Below are 20,009 nucleotides of genomic sequence, written 5' to 3'. Positions count from 1 at the left end.
TTCCCCTCTCCAGAACAGTCTTTAATTTGCTTCCCATGCAGAGACAGGCATTTCCTTGTGGGTCATATTTCAGGATGTTTGTATTTCTACATGGACTATAAGAAGGCAGGCACAATGCAGGGCAAGGACATACTGTGTTTTGCTGCAGGAGGCAATACAGGGAATATGGATATACTTAAAGATGTATTTCTCTAAAACCTTCTTCACCATGAAGTCATTTTGCCTGTAAGTATTAACACAGGTTGTTTACCTGATCTTGGTATTATATTTTTGAAGTTGTATAATAGCTTACATCTTAAAAATTTAAAGCATTTTATTTGCATTTTGACTGAAGTGTCTCATTGCATTTCAAAAGGTTTGAAGCAATCAAATCTCTTAACACCAGACATACAAAAATCTGAGAGGGTATAATCATGGAATTGGCATTATCTATTTTGAATTAGACATAACTTATTTAAAATGTTGTTTTCTGTTGAAAAGACAGTTAAATGTAGCAGTTAAAAGCTTTTTCCCAAAAAATGCAGAGTGAAATAGCACAACTGTAACCTCATGGGTGTTTGTCTTCTCACCTGCAAATCTTGACTTTTACTGACATCCAGAGGAGACTTTTATCCTGTCATAGGTTTTTGGAGCATTGTTTTGTAATGATTGCATAGTTTGCCCGTCGAGGTGACTCTGTCAGTCACACTGAACAGCATAATGCATTACCTTTCATTGCAACCCTGGGCATGTGCCTCTACTATTGGCACTAGCAAATTTACTTTGTGTGTAGTCATTTTTAGTTTTGGAAATTACTTTTTAGTCCTTTTTTTTTTTGTAGGCATTAGTTGAAAAACCTAGAAGTAAATTTTTATAACAGTCGATCACGGCGTTTGTACAATAAATCTTTCTCCAAAAAAGGCAAAAATTGTTAAGGTTTCCCTAAAAAAACCCTCCAAAAGTACAGGCAGAAATGTTCTGCAGAGACCTCCAGTGGGCCTAAGTTTTCAGAGGGTCATTCTCATTTACAGCCAGGAACAGGAGGTGTGGAAGTCTATAGCTTTAGTTATGTGTCAGAGGTAAAATTTTGTGTGTAACCCACCCCATTTCTGAGCATTGATCCTGACAGTACCATGTTTACTTTTGGCACCATGGGGTAAATCACTGAAGAAACAGAAGCAAAGGAAAGCCCTTAAATCTCTCAGTCCAGCCAGGGAGCTCAGCAAAAACTAGAGAACAGCACTTGCAATCCATCCCATTTTCCCAGGAGAAGCTCTGCAGCTTCAATGGCACACCTGGGTCTGTGCAACCTCCTTGTAGCTATAGACAACTTCCAGCCAAGATTTGATTTTGCAAAGAATTTTAGGGTAAGAAAAAGAGAAACTTTTGAAAAGACATTGTATTAAGAATATTACAGACTTGCAAGTTATTACAATTTCCATAGTATTATTATTGTATTTTCTGCATAGACTTCAAACTCTCTAGGCCAAACTATGCCAGTTTTACATGGGATTCTTCACACTGGCAAAGCAGTGTCAGAACCATATGTGGATGCAGTATTCCTTGGTTACAGGTGTTGTGTCTAGTGCAAAAGGAAGGGCAAAATGAAGTTCAGATGCCAGCTCTCTACATTTCTAGGCAAATGATACCTTTGACTTATATAACTGTATAATATTTATTATTTTTTATTTTATTATTACATTATAATAAATATAGCATAGCATATAACATATAATTTAATCTATAACAAAATATTATGTGTAATGACTAATTATATATAGTTTATTAGATATTTTCCTATGGTTATTTTATATAGTTAAATCATCAACATGAAAATTAACATTTGTAAGGTATTTGCTATTTTCTCAGCAGCAACTGTGTGTGCAGTGAAATGCTGCTCAGCAGCAAGCAAAGTGAAAGGAATTAGCTTCAATATTTTTGTTCTCTTTAATATCTTGGTGAAGAAATCAACGGGATGGCTTCTACAAATAAGAGAAATTCTGCAGGTACCAATTTTTTTTTTTTTATTAAGATTTGGCAGTAGTAAGGCTGAATTTGGTTTCAATCTGTTCTTGTCAATGTATGATACCATTCTCTTTGCCGTCCAGCTGTCAAGGATTTTGTGGCAAACAGTAGATGAAAAACAGGGGGAAATAGCATACTAGGAAATTTTGAGATCTCATCTGGACGTACACTTTGTGATCATTCTGCCCCTCTACTTCCCTCCTTAAAGGAACTGTCTTACATGCAGTGTTTCCCTTCATAGCAGGATTTTTCTTGTCCCTGAAAAAGACATTGAACTGATATTTTTAAAAAATTTTAAATTCCTTAAAAATTAACTAAGAACAGGAAGGTACAGTCAGTATCTCCAAGGCACTGGTGATGAAGCCTTGCCTCCACTTAAGACCACGAAGTTTTTCATGTTAAATTTTCCAGAAGTTATGCATATTGCCTGCTGTTCTTTACTAGAAGATCCAAACTGAGGTTACCTGTGTGCCTTTCAGTCACTGGTTTCTTAAAAAATCTTAATATACCACACATGGTTTACATGCTTTTTACGTGCTTAAAAAATTGAATGAGATTGCCACTCCTTTTGTTGTGTTAAAGTGAATTTGGATCCGAAATCCACCAGTGATTAAAAAATGTGAATCTTAAACCATAGCTGGTCACAAAGTATGAAGGATCATGAACAAATACATTTAAGTATTTTCCCCACAAGGTTTTAGCTCAAACTTTACTTGTATAACTTTTTCCTGTTGTGACATCACGATTCACACACAGTGCAAGATAATCTATCCTTAGCTGATTGAATGCCATCTATGAATTGCATTAGGGATGCCTTTACTGTCTTTCAGATCACTAATTATGAAGTTAAATAAGACCAGACTCCAAATTTAAGTAAAACCATTTAAAGAAGACAGAGGCTCATGATATCTTCTGAGCCTTCTACGTTTTCACTATCATTTGCTTACAGTTTGGGCTGGTTGTCAGCCATAAAATTAATATCAGGGAAACAGGGCCTGGACCTGCGTTTTATAGCCTTGATTTGTGTTTCTCTTCTCTAATTGTAATATGGTTTATGGCCATCTGAGCACAGAAACCCAGCCTTCAGCAACAATTTCCAGTTCAAGCAGGTCTTTGTAAGAGATTAATTGGCAACAAATTAAGTAATGGTGCTGTTCATTTCTTTTTGATTAGGGAGAATTCAAAATACATTTTGCCCTGAAGGTGGAGTCCGCAAGCACGGATTCCTTATCAAATCACCACCTCTTCAACTTTTCAGCTCACAGGTATACCAACACAGATTAGTCATATTTCAGCAATCCTTCAACAAGCAGCCGTTATATCTGCTATCCTGAATTTTAATGACAAACAAATTGCTTTCTCTTTGGCAGAATTCCTGGAAAAGGCGTCTTTTCGTCCTGTCCAAATCCAGCAAGGGGAATTACATCCTGAAGTATCTAAAAGGCCAGCATGTAAAAGGCTCCATAGCTGTTGATCAGTATGTAACTCAAATGCATCACCTTTTTTATTTTAACTCATGTATCAACACTGTTCAATGGCCACTGGTTGTACAGACACTTTTTCTTGACTTAGGTTCTTGATTCAAATCTCACGGAAGTCAAGAAAAGAGTCCTGCAGGCTTTTGTAGGCTTTGGGTGCAGCTTACAGTAGGTAGAAGTAAAAATCCTCAATTGCTTTATTAAAATTTAATACATTTATGTGAGTGATCATGGTGATATTGTATCTGCAAACCAGACATCTTGGCTCCATGACCCTAAAGGCTGTATTCCTGCAGCCAGCGGAAGATATTTTATCTCCTGTGAGGACAGTGCTATGCATTCATTCACATGTAAATAAGGACTGGCTATGGTCCTCTTACCTGTGTCACACAACCTTTCCCTACTTACAGCTTCACAAAGGTGCTTTGCAGGCTGTGCAGAGGTCTCCTGACTTTCATGTGGCCCTTTGGGCTGGTGCTGGTGCCCCACTGCCTCTTACTCCATCAAGAAATTGCTCTGCTTGGCTCCTTTGGGTTGGTCATTTCATTCCTCTCAGCATAGTGCCCGCTGCAGCAAGACTGGGTGTCACTGGCTTTGTACCAGCACCCTTTACCATGTCACAGGTGGTGTGAGATACTTGGAAGTGAATCAGAAAATGCAGAGATTTTCCCTGTCAGACCTGGAGCTTAATATACTCTAGGCTCCTGGAATTGTTTGGCATGGAGGTCTCTGAACAACATTGCTGTTGTGCTTCTTCCATTAAATGGATTTACTTTGTGAAGCTTTCAAAAATATTGCAGCTTGCTCAGTGGTATGTGGTTACATTATTACCATCATTATTGTTGTTATTGTTTTTATTAACTTCTTGGAAGTTAATGGAAGTAATGCTTCAAGTATCCATTAAGAGTACTTCTGTTCCTTTTCCCCTCCATTAAAACACTATTAATATACAATTAATTTCAAATCAAATTTATTGTTTTATAGTGGTTAAAAGACTTCAAGAAATTTTTCTTACTATCATTTATTTTCAAGGTTCTGTGTTAGACTAACAGCCTGCTTTTCCAGAAATGAGGATCCAAAATCCAAATCTTTGCAAAAGTTGATTTAATTCTTTTTTGCTTCGAAGTTTTCTTCACTGAAAGGCCATCCAATTTGAATATTTGTGCTTATTTTCTTGAGCTTTTTTTCTGTGGAAAAATGTTTATCTTTTCCCATGCAGATCTCATCATACTATGCTGTGCTCAGAGTAAGATATGCACATACACACATATAAGTGTGTGTGTGTATTTGTACATATGTATGTATAGCTATATAGGATGTTTCATATGCTTATCTTAACAGAATCATAAGTATTGAAGTTGGCATAAGAAATTTTGAAATTATGGAAACAGTGAGGAAGATGTTTAAATGCCTTCCTGAGCAGGTGATGTCCATCGGTACTGGAAACAGATGTTACTACCTCATTGGGGACAGCAGGTAGGCATAGATGTGCAAATGCAGTATGACATTACAGTTAAGCCAATGGAACACTAAGCTGCTGCCCCAAGGCAAGGTCCTGCTCCTTCACAGTCGCTCCCTTCCCTTCATGTGTCTCAGCTACATGGGATGAAATGATTCAGCTGTTTGATCCAACAGAAAACAGCTCTTTTCTATGTAATTTCCCCCCTCCCCCTGTGACTGACTTAATTTTTTGCTGGTTCAGACAGGTGAGCTAAACCTTCCCTGCAGCCACACTGTTACATCCAATACCTGAAAGTAGTGGGAACACAGGGTTGGGAGGGGGGATAGCAGTGGTGGTACATCAGTGTGGCAGCACCATTTCAAACTGTACCAGTTAAAGACCAAGAAAGAGCACAGAGACCTTTGTCTTCTCACCCATCATATCCTGGGACTTAGAAAAGCTTCTGCTCCTTATGGATAAATCGCAGGAAATAATATTGCCTGAAGAGTAGGCTATTAATCAAGGGAAGCAGATTGAAGGCAAAAGTTCTCCCAAGGGAAAACACCTCCCAGAAGTACTGACTAGGGCCTTTGCTGCAGCAGGGTGGCATGGTCTCTGCTTTCCCAGGCTGCAGTTCAGTCCTCAGCAGGGGCAGAAACTGCTTCTGTCAAGGGGATGAGCCAAAGCTCAGTTAGGCGAGGGAGGATGTTTGTCACACTGCTCCTATGCTGCTGGTTCTCAGCTTCTCCTCTTCAGGTTCCCAGTCACGAGTGTATCAGGGGGTTTTTTTGCCTTTATGCAGAAGAGCAGCTGATGTGTGAAATTCTGATAAGCACAGAAGAAAAACACATACCTGAGTGTTACTTGAGCGTGCCACCCAACGCCTTCCCCCGAGGCTCTGCTCTCACACCCCTTGCTCAGTGGGAAGCATTCCAGAATTAATCCAACTAAATACACTGCAAGCATGAAACAGGGCTTCAAGGGTCCTTCCATGGCATGTTTCTCATCCTCCTCATCCAAACGCATTCCCAAGCCTTGTTAACTCTCTTTGTGGCAGGACTCAGCAGAGCAGCCTCACACACAGTAAAGAAAGCAGCAAGCACCATCCCACATCTCCATGTCTCTTGCACACAGACACACAGCCCCCCTGCAAAACTTTTAGTTCCTAGCCTTGGGCTGAACCTCTCTGAGGTCAAACTTTGCCATCTGGCTATGACCACCCGAGCAGTCTCTTAAAAAAAAGGTGCAGTTATTTTTAGCCCTTTAGGAAGAAGTGTGTAGACAAATGGATTTTCCTTGTGTGTTACCTGTCAATAAGTTTTCATTTCTTATGTTCCAACCTACAGGCAGGAAACAGAGGACTGGGTGACTCTGATATCTTCAGTCTGCAGGGAGGACAAACAAGGTGGATGCTGCCCTCAGGTGACATTTTACTGTACTTGAAAAAAAGGATGTTTCTATTTCCATTAGAAAACTGCAAAAGAATTTACCTGATTTTTGCCCTGAAACTTGGCTCTGGCCTTGATTATTCAGAATTTTCATTCATTCATTCATTTTCCATATAAATCCTGTACCCTGGCCTTGTGCATTAAGCAGGTATTGCACAGTCTGTCTGTGCTGGTATTGATTTTACAATGAAGGAATCTCTTTGAAGAGTAAGCCATATGGAAATTAGGAGATGATTGATATTACGCTTCAATAAACTGCATCTTTAATGCATTAGAATGAAAACTTGTGTGTTATCCTCATCCTGTGTATTTTTGTCATATTTACATGTTGTTTTACAAACCAAACCACGTCTAGTCTGCCAATGTTATGAACCAGCTGGAAGCCTTGTTAGTTCAATCTCAGGCCCAAGTTTCTGGCACCTTTTCAGCCAGCCAGGCCTACCAGTTCAGACTTGGCACAAAGTTACTAACATCCCTGCAGCTTCCAGTCAGCTCAAAGTACCGGCAGGGCAAATTTATGTCTCCCTTAAAAATGCAATGTAGACAATCTCTCTAAGCCCTTAGAAGTAAAAGTGTACTAGTAGGATGTGTTGGTATGTTGTAGACCACACCTATCAGGTGCCTGTTTTCTTAGACTGCTATTACCTTATTTCTAGAACCAAGATCTTCCAAATCCGGGAGTCAGAAGCCGGCCCTCCTCTTTGCCACTATTCTTAAATTCCATAGATATGACCAGTTTCACAGAAAGGCAAAGCTGCCAGAAGGTAAACAGATTAGCCATCCTTAATAATAAGTCTGTGCTTAGGGATGACTGTGAAATTTCATTTTTATGGTTGCTTTTTTACATCAAAAGTTCTTCAGATCTTCTGCAATGCATACCTGGGTGGTCTGTTCTGCTCTCTGGTGGGGGTTCCTGAGTAAGACCTGGGTGATAACATCAGAGGGTCCCCATGAAGGAAATTCTTTTGAGTAATATCTGCATGTAAGTAAAGGCAATGAGAAATTATATTCATTGGCTGTCTAAACTGACTGGCAAAGATTACTGGGTATGAAGTAAGCCTCTGAAGATTTACTTTGACACCTTGTCATGGCAAAGGCATGTGATGATTGTCTTGGCAGCTTCTAGCCACATTCCTTCTGTTTTGTAATTGTGCTTTTCTTTGTCTCTCTCATTCCAGGTTTAGAGGGGAGTTCAGGTCCAGTTCCTCTGTGCCTTACAGATTTTCCCCTCAGTATTAAAATAGAAAGGAAGGAAAGTGCTGCTGCTGTTCTCAAGCAATTGCAGTCCCCATCCCCTGGTAACAGGGTGATGTAGCAGCCAAGGAATTGTTGGGTTTCTGTAGTCACAAAGCTGTGTGTAAATGGACCAGCTAGAGGAAGATGAATGCGGGTGAAGCACCTCCACTGTGTCTTTATGAGGAATCAACTTTTTTCTTTGGTGTTCAGGAGAACAGCTGCTCAGAAGACAAGAACAGGCCTTATTCAGATCCTGGCCCTCATCAGGCTCAGTGTGACTCACCAAGAGGAGTGTTTCCCAGCCTGGTGAGCAGAAAAATATCAAACAGCTCTTGTCTTGTTCAGTCTGCAGAAGTGATTATTGGCTTTTATCTCACCTGGGTATTTGTGACTATAGATTATCCACCTGCTTTCCCAGCACATTGAGTTGGTTTTCATTATGAAATTGCCTAGATATTTAGTCTGTTTTCTTGTTTAGCACTGAAAATAATCTTCTAAGAACTTGCTTGAAATACCCTGTTTGTTTTTGGAGGCAGATCCTCAGAGTTTCTGTGCAGCAACTGCAACTTACAGCAGCTCTTACAAACTTGATGAAGAAAACCCAGAAGTTGCACTGACTGAGGATTTGACTCTACCACCACATTTCTCAGCTGCACCACAGCTGTTCCTAAATGGTTTATTTCTTCAGCCTTTGCCAGTAGCAATTGAGTCAATGTAACTAAACTACAAAACAAGGGCTTGCTAAATTGAGGCACACCTCAGAACTGACCTTCTGTCAGCATAAATATGACTTCAAGTAATTTCACTTCCATATTTGGCAGGAATGTTTGGAAAGATAAAATATGAATGTTATCATGTATTATTGGCTAAATGTTCTGACCTGTGTTCCCTGAACAAGCGCCTGCAGCAGTTTTCCTCTGCCATGGATTACTGCCTTTGCAGCAGAGCCAAGAGGACAGAAGGCACAACCAAGACTTATCACACCAGTTTGCAGTTTAAACCCATCTTTTATTGACAGTTTATGCACTAGACTATGATCTGGAGTAGCTAAGATACAGGGCAAAGACTCTGTTCTGCTATCACAGCTAACGGGGTGGTAAATCATGCTGAAATCACCACCCTTGTATATAGGCTGACAGCAATATGTATGAGATAACACAGCTAAATTTAGTGCAAAGAAGTGCAAATAGCTGAAACTACATTGCCATGCCATGGCAGTCAGCATAGCTCAGCTGATGCACAATACTTTATAAAACTGCAGTAATTCAGTTGTGATTCTGAGCTCTGAAATGCATTGAGTTAACCCTTGGTCTGATTTTAACTAGTTCTTCTCCAGGTGCATACCAAGGGTCTCTTTGTGCCTCTTTCTTATGCATGCCTTTTCTGTCTTATTCATTAATTCTTCTCATACTTACGATGCCTGAGATGGCATATATTATTTGCAGCTGTTCTGACTAAGACAGATTGACCATGACGGTTCAAAAAAGGAATTTGGATTTTACCTTTCTGGCCTAAGCAGAGGGAATAGCAGGAAGCTCATATTTCTGTTTTGGCATGTGTGAAAATAAATAACCTTGTTGTACAGAGAACAAGAAACAAAAATATTTGTTCATTCGATAAAAATATTCCACTTGCCTCATAAGTTTAGCATCTGCTAACATCTCCAGACCTATTCTCTGCTCAGTGACATCTAGACAACTGACTTCCTGATTAATCCCTTGTATTTACTTCCTTTTAGAAGTATGACTTCCCATTCCAAACATCTGATGTATTTTGCTGTTTATCGGTGGTTCCCTCATCCAGGCCCAGATCTCGAGAACACTTTGTTCAGGAGTCGTCACTCATGCAAATGGGCCTCTCCATGTCAGTGAGTCTAGTCCTGCTGGCAGGGACCCTGGAGAGGTCTGGGGACCTGGCTCCTTTTCAACCCGCACTTTGAAGCTACCAAACCACATCTGACTGAGCAATTCAGCTTCAGCTCTTTTGATACACACCTTTCAATATCTAAAATACATCAAAATAAAGAGCCCTGACTTACACCACCCTGTACCTAGGCACCCTTGTTGGGATCTGTTACACATATCTGATTTTCTGAAAGAGAGGTTCCTCTGTCTAAGGGCATAACTTTCCCTAAGGAGCTTATAGGTAACAATTACTCAGTTGTTCTCCAGGTATCATTTCCATCCTGTGCTACCGCCAATTTTCTCCACAGTGTACTTTCTCTCTAATGTAAATCCATATTATGGTTCAACAGACACTTAAAGGACTTGTCTAGCTGTTCAGTTGAGAAAAACTGTACACTGAGGCTGACTGCACTGCCCTGCTGGTAAGAGACCTGGAGGAACGGAGATGCTGATGAACTGCTTTAGGGAAGCACAGGACTGCTGCAGTGTATCCTTCTTCTTCCCATTATCCCTATAATCTGTGATGGTGCAAGGAGAAACACTATGCAGTTGGCAAAAGATAGCCACTGTCAGTGACTGAAAGCTCAGTTTGGAAAGCTGATGAGTGCTGTCTGCTCTTTGAGATTTCTTAGGAATTGGAGAATCTCAAGACAATACAATCATTTTCTCTTCTCCTTCTCCCCAAATGTTTACTTGCTTGATTGATCCAAAGCCCCTAAAAAGACACTAGGAAACTCATTCATGACTTCAGATCATGACCACAGAGCCAGTCTTGTTTCTGCTGTGGTTTTGTTCTGCACTTCTTGAAGGACCATTTGGAGGTTTGTTCTGACTCCTGCTGCGTGAGTTGCCTTTAATGTCATTCATACCAACACGGAAAAAAAATACATTAATCATCCTTAATTTATATTCAATGCCAGTTTCTTCTCTTTATATGTAAGAAAGTAATTAGTTTAATTTACTTTTCCTTGAAAACAGTAATATATTCATGGCATATTTAGCAATTATTAAAACGATCACCATGGAAACCACAGATGTAAGTGTAGAGATAAAAAACAGTTGCATCACAAACATGGCATAGAGAATTGCATTGGGAGGCAGCTAAATACTAATTACCATACTCTTCACTATAGTGAAGTCAACAAGGAGACATAAAAATAAATAATTTATCTTTGTGACTTAGAAAGGTAAACTTGATGAAGGGACTAACTTCTCCTTGACTTACCAAATTGCCTCAAACTTAATGTTTCTGGTATTTATGAAGACAGAATATCACTCAGGATACAAAGGGTTCAGTGTCAGATCTCCAGTCTTTTGGACATCTTCTTGTTCATAGAGTAGTATGAGATAATAGATTTCTCATTAGTCAGGGAAATCCCAAATTCATTCTTTACTTGAGAACAGTTAAAAGCTGCTTACAAAGGACAAATATACCCCAATCAACTCCTAGATTTCCTACAGATTTTTTTCCTAGTGTAAGGACTGAATTGCAAATAAAAAATCTTTTCCATACAAGTGACCCTAAATTCATCCAGATTCATACATGAAGTGTTTAACCCACTTCATTTTTAAACAAAATAACAGGCTGTGATCATGCAATCAGTTGCAACTGCCTGGTTACCACACATCCATCTCTGAGAAGTATTAATACCGGTGACAAGTTTTGTCTGTGTGCATTGAATTTCAAAAATACAGGAAGGAGCACAAATATAGAAACCTTGTTTCTAAAACAGGTTTTCTCTGAGCATATCTTACTTCAAGAAGAAACATGTCTTCCCGTGTTTTCTGTGAATATGTGCTGATTCTATTACTTCTCCATGTAAATGGAAAAATACATGTTAATCTGTATAACTGATCCCTTTAAATACAAAACCATTCTTTTAGCAGGATAAAATTCTGGGAAGAAGTGAGGAAAATCTGCTGCCATCAGATACAGATGAAAACATCCAAAAGGATGAAGAAGATTATTACCAAACTCCCAGCAATATTTTAGCACAGGTAGTTTATCAGTTGTGAGTTCTACTGGTTTGTTAACAGCTCCAAGGACACAGGAGACATTTAATGAGCCAAAGAGGAACTGGTATGAGGAAGCCCTTGTACCTCGCAAAAGGAATACATAGATAAAGCAGTAGGTAATAGAGCTTTCATTTATACAAGAAAAAATACACTAGACTCATTCAAAGGATCTTTCTGGTAGAAAGTGGCATTTTGACAAAAACATTGCTGATTTTGTTGAAAGTCCCCAAATTGACTGTTTCATTGTAAATGGCTTTTGACTATTGTATAACAGGGTGGGGTTTTTTTTCCGAAAGTGAAAACTTCATTTAGAGAATATAACAGTGCATTAGTTTTATGTATTTTAAAATATAATTCTGTTGAAGCATCAGTAAGCTTCATAAAATGAAGCAGTACATTTAAAATGCTGTGGTACGTTTTAGTATCTACATTTCAATGTGAAACAAGGGAGCAGAAGAAATCATTCTGTTAATTTTAAACAAATTTTGACAGCTAATTTGGGAGGCTAGTTCCTCTAAGTTTCCCATGTACTTAGTGGTCAAGAGACGCTAAGTGGTCAGTTTTCTGCAGAAGTCCTGGAGTCTCTCCCAAGACTGTACATCTGACTGAATAACATTACTAATATGATTTTGTTATGTAATCTAAGTGCTCTAAGTTAAGCACACACAAAGTACAACTCTCTTTTTTCAGTCTGCTTACATTAAAATGTAACTTTTTTTTTGGAGGGAGGAGGTAGTACTTTAGAATATAGCTGGTTACATCCTAGTCTGACAGTGTTAATAATACCACCATTAACTTGTAACTTTCAAATACCTTTGACTTATTTGGGGAAGGCCAATCTATATTAGCCAATGTGTTTAAACAGCACAAGCACTAAACAAACTAAGGAAATTAAGATTATTTTTTTTTCCTGTAGGCAGAACAATAATATTAACATCTCATGTTGTTATGTGTTTCTGGCAGTGTGCTGCTGAAGTATCAAAGCCTGACCTTACAGCTGGAACTGATGTCCCTGTGCAAGAGAAACCAGTGCAAAACAACCCAGTAAAGGAGAACATTTATATGTCAATGAAATCACTGTAAGTAACAACTTCATTAAGGTTTGCAAATTAAGTGACATTTTAGGACAGATAGAGCTGACATCTGTGGTATTAAGATAACAAGGTCTAGATGCTGCATCTTGTTTGAATGAGTCCTTGTTTGGTCTTGGTTCAGATAATTCAGAACTCAGAGGAATACTGGAGTCAGATTCAAACTCATCAACAAGAAATTTAAGCTCACATTGCAAACTCATGCATTTAGACAGGCTCTCACTATAGGATGCAGTACTTTTTGTTGATTCATACTTTTTCTAGGTTTTCATGACCCAACAGTCCACCACTTTACTGAGACACTGCAGCCAAGTTCCAACAACCTTTTGGACAGGCACTCTCCAAGCAGGCAGCATTATCTAGTGGTTAAAAGAGAAAAGTAGAGATGGGGTATTAGCTCCTTACTTTTCCATTAAGAAGTTATGTGAGTTCAGTCATCTCCTTCCTCACATTTGCCCACTGAAAGAAGGGATTTGATGCTGTGTATTTTGAAGCTACAGTGTTTGGCATGTCACAAAAAAAGACCTAAACTTTGTGTCACAGTATTAGTGCCACAAGGAAACTTTACAACCTCCACAATACAGCAATGAATACTAAAGAGAAGTGTGCCTACACAGTAAGGCCACACCTCCTGAGCCAGAGGACTAGTCAGTATCTCTTGGCTATGGCCTGCCATCTAGAGACAGTCAGATCTTATGCCATATCATGGGAGGAAACTGGAAATGCAGACACACTAACTAGTTTATTCCAACAGATTTATTCAAGCTTGTCTTTGGAAGCCCCCAGAGGGCATTACTATAAAATTATGTCATCCGAGTTAAAACATACCAAGAACAGCTTTTGGTACTATCCCCAGTCTTGTTTGGGGTATGGTATGAAGTCAGCTCCAGGCATCATAAGGCTCATCGAAAAAAGCTAAAATGAGTTCAAGCATGTCTGAGTTATTGTATCTCCCAGGGGACAGCTTTACATCCCTGCAGAACCCACTACGGCCGAGGCCGACAATCTATACTCAGTTTCTTTGTCAAGGCATGCTGTTAGCTGGGATGTTTTCAGGCTTAATAAATAGTTTTTACATACTGGCAAGGTTTATTTTGAGATTTATGGTCTGGTTTTAGAAGGACTGTTTATTTTACTTAGCTTTAATTCTGTCCACTGGATATTCTACAAGAACTTGTTATTCTTTGCTTTACTGATGACTGTTTGATCCAGCTTCAAACACCACAAGAGTCCCTGGATTGGTCAAACCACTTATTTTTTTATCATCATTTCTCTTCAGTAGGTTGCTGGATGAGAGATGCCAACTCACATGCAGACGTGATGGGCTCCCATCTCCTCCCAAATGCCAGGACAGCAGTGCATGTCCAAGAGACTTGGAAGCAAACAAAGACATAGAATTCCCAGAAAGCAGCACCAGTCCGCAGCCAACCCTCCAGAGAAGGCAAAATTCATTACCACTTTCAGTGGTTCAGTTGTCTATACTGCTCAGGTAAGTGTCTTCTCCATTTTGTTGCAGAGAAGACAGACGTGTCCTTGGGTTTCAGCTGAGGTGCCAGTAGAGTGTGTGAAGCCTGTCAGCATTCAAGAGGCATCTGGATGATGCTTTTAGTCATATCATTTAATTTTATGTAGTCTGCAAGGAGTAGAGAGTTGAGCTCAATAGTCCTTATGGGTCCCCCTGGAGATATTCTATAATTCTATGGTCTCTGGTGTTTTCTCTCACAGTCAAGTTACAGATGAGACCCAGCTGCAGAAGTTGGATATTTTTCTACCCCTGGCTGATATTAACAGTTACCTAAAATTTACTGAAGCAGCAGGACGAATATGGTAAGTCTGAATGTCTTGTGACAGTGCCTGTCAGATCTGAATAAGTGACAGTCAGGTACAGAAGTGTACAAGTATAGACATCCATGTACAGTTATGGCACTGCAGAAGAGAGCAAGGTTAGTGCATGATGGTACTTGAGTGATTCCTTTCTGCTCTTTCTAATTCTTCATGTTCTTGAGTTTCTATTTCAACTGCTGTTGGAGAGGGCTCTATGGAATCAAGATCCCTTATCATACTGTGTAATACTTAGTGATAAAGTCCCACCACAAAAGCTATTCTTCTAATGTTGGTGTGAAATCACTTAATTACTGCTAGTTACTTTTACCTTTGAACCACAATGATGCTGTGTCTCAGAGATAAAGTGAGGAGATATAGTTGAGGTAGGGTAAAGACAGCCTCAAGCTGACTCGAGTTGGATGTGAGCAGAGAATTGTCTCTGAATTAATCGCAGCAGTGGTTCGGTGGTAGGAAAGAGGGCTAGGCAGGGATGTTATGGGCTATAGCATATGCATCCTCTTAGCAGTCTCACTGAAATTTAGTGTTCTCCCTAGACCTTCTGTATCAGTGACTAGGATAAAGAGGATGGAGCAGAAAAAATGCTCAATGCATATTCCTGTCCTTCTTGTTCATCTTTCACTGACACACAGGACTGAGAATGCTTCTTTTTCTACTGCTCTCATATTCACACCAATCAAGTGCACTGCATAGCAAGTCACTTCGTTTCAGTCACTGTCAGCAAGAAGAAAAAATACTATTGCAAAAGAGTCTGAAAATAACCTCAATAACTGAACTTACATCTAAATCTACACAGCCTTCTCAGCGGAAATTGATGTTTAAAGAACTGTGAGCTTGTTCTGGAAGGGAATAGAGCACCATGTCTGACTGTCAGGTCAACTAATCCTAAATAGCTTGTCATCAAGGATAGTCTGTCAGAGACCAGCAGGCGAAAGATCCTGGAATTTCCATAAGGGTCCCATCTGGACAGCAATGGATCCCTGATCCTGGCAGTTATAACATAGATAAAACAGATGATAATAGTTTTAATTTTATTCTCTTGGGATGACTTCAGGAATCATATCAGTCCAACATTAGGCTAAAACATCTACAGCAAATCTGGGCCACTGCTTTTAGACTGGAATCCCCAACTTTGGTGAGCTTGCTAGCACCAGTCTCACTTGTTAACATGCTGCAGTGTCAGTGTCATGTGCTCTTTTAGGAGGATGCCCTCTGGATGGATGAAGCAGCTTAGTTTCAGCTAGAACCAGATCAAAAAGTTGCAAAGTCATTCCACCTGTATGTTATTTCCAGAGGGCAGTACCATAAATGCAATCCTGTTCAGCCATTGCCATCTGTGAGCAGTGACTGGATATCCTGAATGTTTCCTTTCTTGCTACCCTCCACGTACCCCAGCATTTCACACTGGACTGGTCCTCACAGACTGGGATGTTTGTTTAACCATGGAGATCATGTAGTGGCTGTGAATGATCTGCAACCCCAGGGTGTGGAAGAGGCTTACTTCTTCATCAGCAGGTCCACAAGAAAGGAGGTAAGCTTGACTAACCTGAAGGTAACAGTCAAAGGTATCATGGCAAATGAGAAAGCAATTTCCTTTTTGCATTTCAAGAGGCTCTATTCAAACCAGTTTACTCTGGTTTAAGTTTGGCATGAATAACTTCAGCACCAAACAGCTCCTCAGCATCATTCTGATGTGGCATCTCTTATCCCTGGGCTATATGGGGAATGCAAGTCAGCACAGTGCTGTTGGAGGACTTGATCTAGAAGAGCTTGAGCAACTCGAAGAGATTCTACTGGGCAACCATAAATTAGAGTTACCCGGTATTTTTTGGCCAAGGCCTACAAATTGCAAACTTTGGGAAATAAACAATTGCCTCTAGTCAATGTATAGTTGCTTATAGTGGTTTTGGGTATTGAGGGCAGAGCCTTAGACTCCTACCTCCTATTGCTTATCAAGTGCTATGCATCTCCCTGTGTGATACCATGTTTTTTGAAGAAAGTGGGAGATTTCTAAGAGGTTCCTTAACTCCACTGTGATCTACTACATGTATTTCTGACAGGTGGACTCCTATTTCAGTATAAAGGTTCATGACCCATACCTGAACACATTCATATTTGAATTTTGCTGAGAAGGTTGAGGTCATCAGAGACTGTTTCCATCTAAAGAAAAAAAAGCCAGTCTCACCAAGGAAAAAAGTACTCATCTCTCTTAGTAGGAAATTTCTATTTAACTAGTTAAAATACAAGTCAGATACACAGATGCACAAATGTTGATCAGATAAAACAAGCTACAAAAATGTCCCTTTCTTTTCTCTTTTTTAAGGTGAAACTTACTGTATGTAGGATTCCACAGTCAGATATCTTCCATGCTAAAGGCTGCTCATGTTCCTGAAAAAAAAAAGACCTCAGTGATTAAGTAAGTACCAAAGCTCAGGCAAAAGATCAGGGAGAAGAATGTGTTACACAGTGTATGGAGATAATCTTTACCTTCTTGAGCTTCCAGGCATCTTTTGTTGCTGAAGTAAAAAGAACAGATTTCATTTTATGTCCTAATAACTTATTTTTTGGCATGAATGGCATGTATTTGGCTTCTATTTCATGTTGGCATGTGTTTCTGCATCTGTTTACATGAAAAAGAAAAGAGAGGGTCAAATAATTTACGCGACCTTTGCACTGTGTATACTTTGCATTTCAGCAGAAAGTACTGGTTCATGCCTGGCCTCATCTCTTTACACTGAGTTACATTGACTTATACTGAACTCCTAGTCAGTTAGGGGTGTGGAAACACCAGGCATTTGGGAGAAAGCCATGTTTTTCCTAGATTCCCTTTAGCCACAGAAAGGCACAAGGAAGCTGAGAGCTGTAGTTTTGGAGGGAAGGCTGGTGTTGTGTAGTGATTCAGTGGGGCCTCCTTTCATGTTATGCCACTCTTATGTTACAATCACACGAATACATTAAAGGGATGACAGGAAACAGAGCTGGTTAGAGAAAAGGAATGTGTCTGGAGCACCTTTGGGTTCCAAATTGGCACCCAAAATAAGCCCTAAGTGAAAAATGAATTAATGGATTTGGGAGAGAGAAGGGCTGCCCTGCTCTTTGAAAGTGTTGCTGGTAAAGACAGCTGGGAAAACCAGAGAGAGAAGTCATGTATCCAAAGGCATGTGCTCTCAGCCCAATGCAAACGAGTTCACTGAAATTGTTTTGGTGCTGCCTAGTACTGCCACAGGGATGACAGCGGCACAGCAGATTTCCAGAGCAGAGTACTCATTTGTTTCCCAAACAAAGATATTTCATGTAAATATTTTTTTTGTGGATATGTCCTCCTTCCATTGCTACCACAGGAACAAGAACAATTTTCAGGTAATATCACATCAAAAGAAACCTGATAAGCAGGGGTGTCTTTGGTGGATGCTAAAAGGGAGTTTTGTCCTGTCTTACAGTGACCTCTGTTGCTTACAGAGCCATGGTGTGACATGGCCTGTATGTATGACACATACCTGTGCTCTGTATGAACACGTACACATTGGCATATCCATGTTTGTGTGGGCTCTATTTACACACATATATATTGCTGTAAAATAGGTCGTGTTGATACACAATGGTGTGACAACAAACAGAATCACTGGGTTTGAGTACAGATAATTTTATCTTGCCAGATACAACCAAAATAACTCCTGGGTTTAGCAGGCACAGGATTATTGATATTAAGAGATTTATATAAGCTTTGACTAAGGTGGATTTGGCTCAAGGGCAGTATTTGTCCAGCTTCCAATTGAATTAGGCCAAGTCAGCTACTACAGTAAGAAACTACACTCACTAAAAATCAGCACTGGTGCCACTTACTGCAGTAGTAAATTTGACAAATGTGCTTTGTCTATCCAGTCTGGACTTTTAAAAAAATCATTAGAAAATTTTATTTAGCTGAAGATGAAAAGTGTCAAGTAACTCAAAACGAGCAAACACAAATATATATACAATCTGTTCAGACTCAGCTGCTGTTCAAAAGATTAATTTCCAGACTGAATGTTTTCACAGCCTGTGTCTTCTGCTTTTGAGATAAGAGTGTTCAGGACATGCTTGTTTCTCAAGGTGGGAAAGGATCATGTTTTGATATTTCTGTTTCAGTTCAAAGGCCTGTTTGTGCTGAATTCTGAATAAAGGCAGAGGGAAACCCCAGTTCTGGAGCTACAGAGGCTGAAAATGGAAGAAGAGACATGGAGGAAGAAGGAGTTCTTCTCCAAAGCTGCTATGGGACTCCTTTGCTCTGCACTGCTTCTTTGAGTACAGCAAATCCATTTCTGCCTAATGAATCTCTGAAGGATTGGATGGCTGGCTATCATTATACAGGGCTTCTTCCAGCTCTGTAACTGTGTCAGCCTGCTAGGACAGTCCTCATGGCCTGAACCCTAAAATCACAGTTCGTCTAGTTCAAGAGTATTCACCAGGATGTCATCCTCAGTCTTTCCTGGTCAAGATTTGCCTAAGCTCTTCTTCTGAACTTTAGAAAAGGAAAGTCCAAACCTTCTTGTGTTGTTCCAAGACTCATCTCTCTCTAAAATTTGGAAGTTTTTTTCTACTGTTTATCCTAGACATTTTTTTCAGAAAGTTAACCTGATTTTTCTTGCCTTGTTTTCAGTGGGCATGGGGAATATTTGGATTTCCACTGTCTCCAGAGGAATCTTCACTGTGGAAGGTGGTTTTTTTCTGCCTGTTCTCCCTACTCTTTTTCTTAGACCAAGTAGCCTGCATTCTTTCATCATTTTTTCAAACAGTTTCTGCAAGTGGTCATATGTCACTGAACTGCAAGATAAATACCTTGTGTTTCCAGTTATAGATGAACAAAGGAGGTGAGAAATTGAAATTCAAAGAATTTCTTCAAAAAGAAATTCAAAGCCATGGAGCAATTTTGTAGAACTTCACAGAAAAACATTTCCAAAAAGAGGTGAACTAGTGAAGAAGCTCCCATGTGGTGGTGGGAGAAGAGCCCCTCCATGTAACCTGCAAGAGGCATTGCTGCTGAAGCAGTTGAGCACTGCATGCTGCACCTGTCAGCTATGGAAAGACGTTACTTTTGGACAAAAGTAGGATTTGGGTAGTTAAGTCCAGAATATTTCAGAAAACCTGGGGGGATTACTTCTGTACTTCAGTAAACAGTTACTGATGTGTTACTCCATAATTGATCATTATGTCAGCTTGCACAATGCTAAATGCAGATAATTAATGTAGCATATTGGCTGATTCCTAACACTTACAGAGATACAATATGGAAATTACATTGGTACAGTAAATTCTGGTAGAGTGTGTGAAGTTGTATGCCCACATATGATTAATAAATATGTTATAACACTTAGAACACATTGTAGGCTGCAAAATACCTTGCTTTCTCCTAACACAGCCCCTCTTTGTCCTCCAAAGACCACCTGTAACTTCCCAATAACCTGAAGCTGAGCCACTAAACAGCCCTTTTTAAAAAAGCTACACTTAAAAAAAGATCAACCTCATTCTGGAACACTTTTTGCAATGCGAAAATTTAGCAAATTCTGCTAAAT

At 39.7% G+C, this 20,009-nt stretch overlaps 1 protein-coding gene across 1 annotated transcript; it reads left to right on the top strand.

Moving 5' to 3' along the window:
• PLEKHS1 (pleckstrin homology domain containing S1) lies at window positions 1-19,773 on the top strand. Its single transcript, XM_051799914.1, has 15 exons — window positions 1-225; window positions 1,849-1,985; window positions 3,178-3,269; window positions 3,375-3,481; window positions 4,824-4,958; window positions 6,270-6,345; window positions 7,028-7,135; window positions 7,818-7,913; window positions 11,396-11,509; window positions 12,491-12,606; window positions 13,898-14,107; window positions 14,344-14,445; window positions 15,856-15,991; window positions 16,784-16,876; window positions 18,586-19,773. Exons 2-14 carry the CDS (start codon window positions 1,955-1,957, stop codon window positions 16,850-16,852), a joined length of 1,392 nt encoding a protein of 463 aa, XP_051655874.1. The 5' UTR covers window positions 1-225; window positions 1,849-1,954; the 3' UTR covers window positions 16,853-16,876; window positions 18,586-19,773.
• The last annotated feature ends 236 nt before the right edge of the window (window positions 19,774-20,009 follow it).

Source organism: Manacus candei, unplaced genomic scaffold (genome assembly GCF_025592945.1).
Source record: "Manacus candei isolate 608988 ecotype Guabito, Panama unplaced genomic scaffold, ASM2559294v1 h1tg000050l, whole genome shotgun sequence".
Lineage (NCBI taxonomy): Eukaryota > Metazoa > Chordata > Aves > Passeriformes > Pipridae > Manacus > Manacus candei.
This window is presented reverse-complemented; position numbering and strand designations above follow the sequence as displayed.

What these genes read in the sequence shown, in the direction of transcription:
- PLEKHS1 (XM_051799914.1), top strand. Translation starts at nt 1,955, where the DNA reads ATGGCTTCTACAAATAAGAGAAATTCTGCAG. An exon ending in AAATAAGAGAAATTCTGCAG is followed by an intron (nt 1,986 to 3,177) that starts GTACCAATTTTT and finishes CTTTTTGATTAG; the next exon opens with GGAGAATTCAAAATACATTT. An exon ending in GGCTCCATAGCTGTTGATCA is followed by an intron (nt 3,482 to 4,823) that starts GTATGTAACTCA and finishes TTATCTTAACAG; the next exon opens with AATCATAAGTATTGAAGTTG.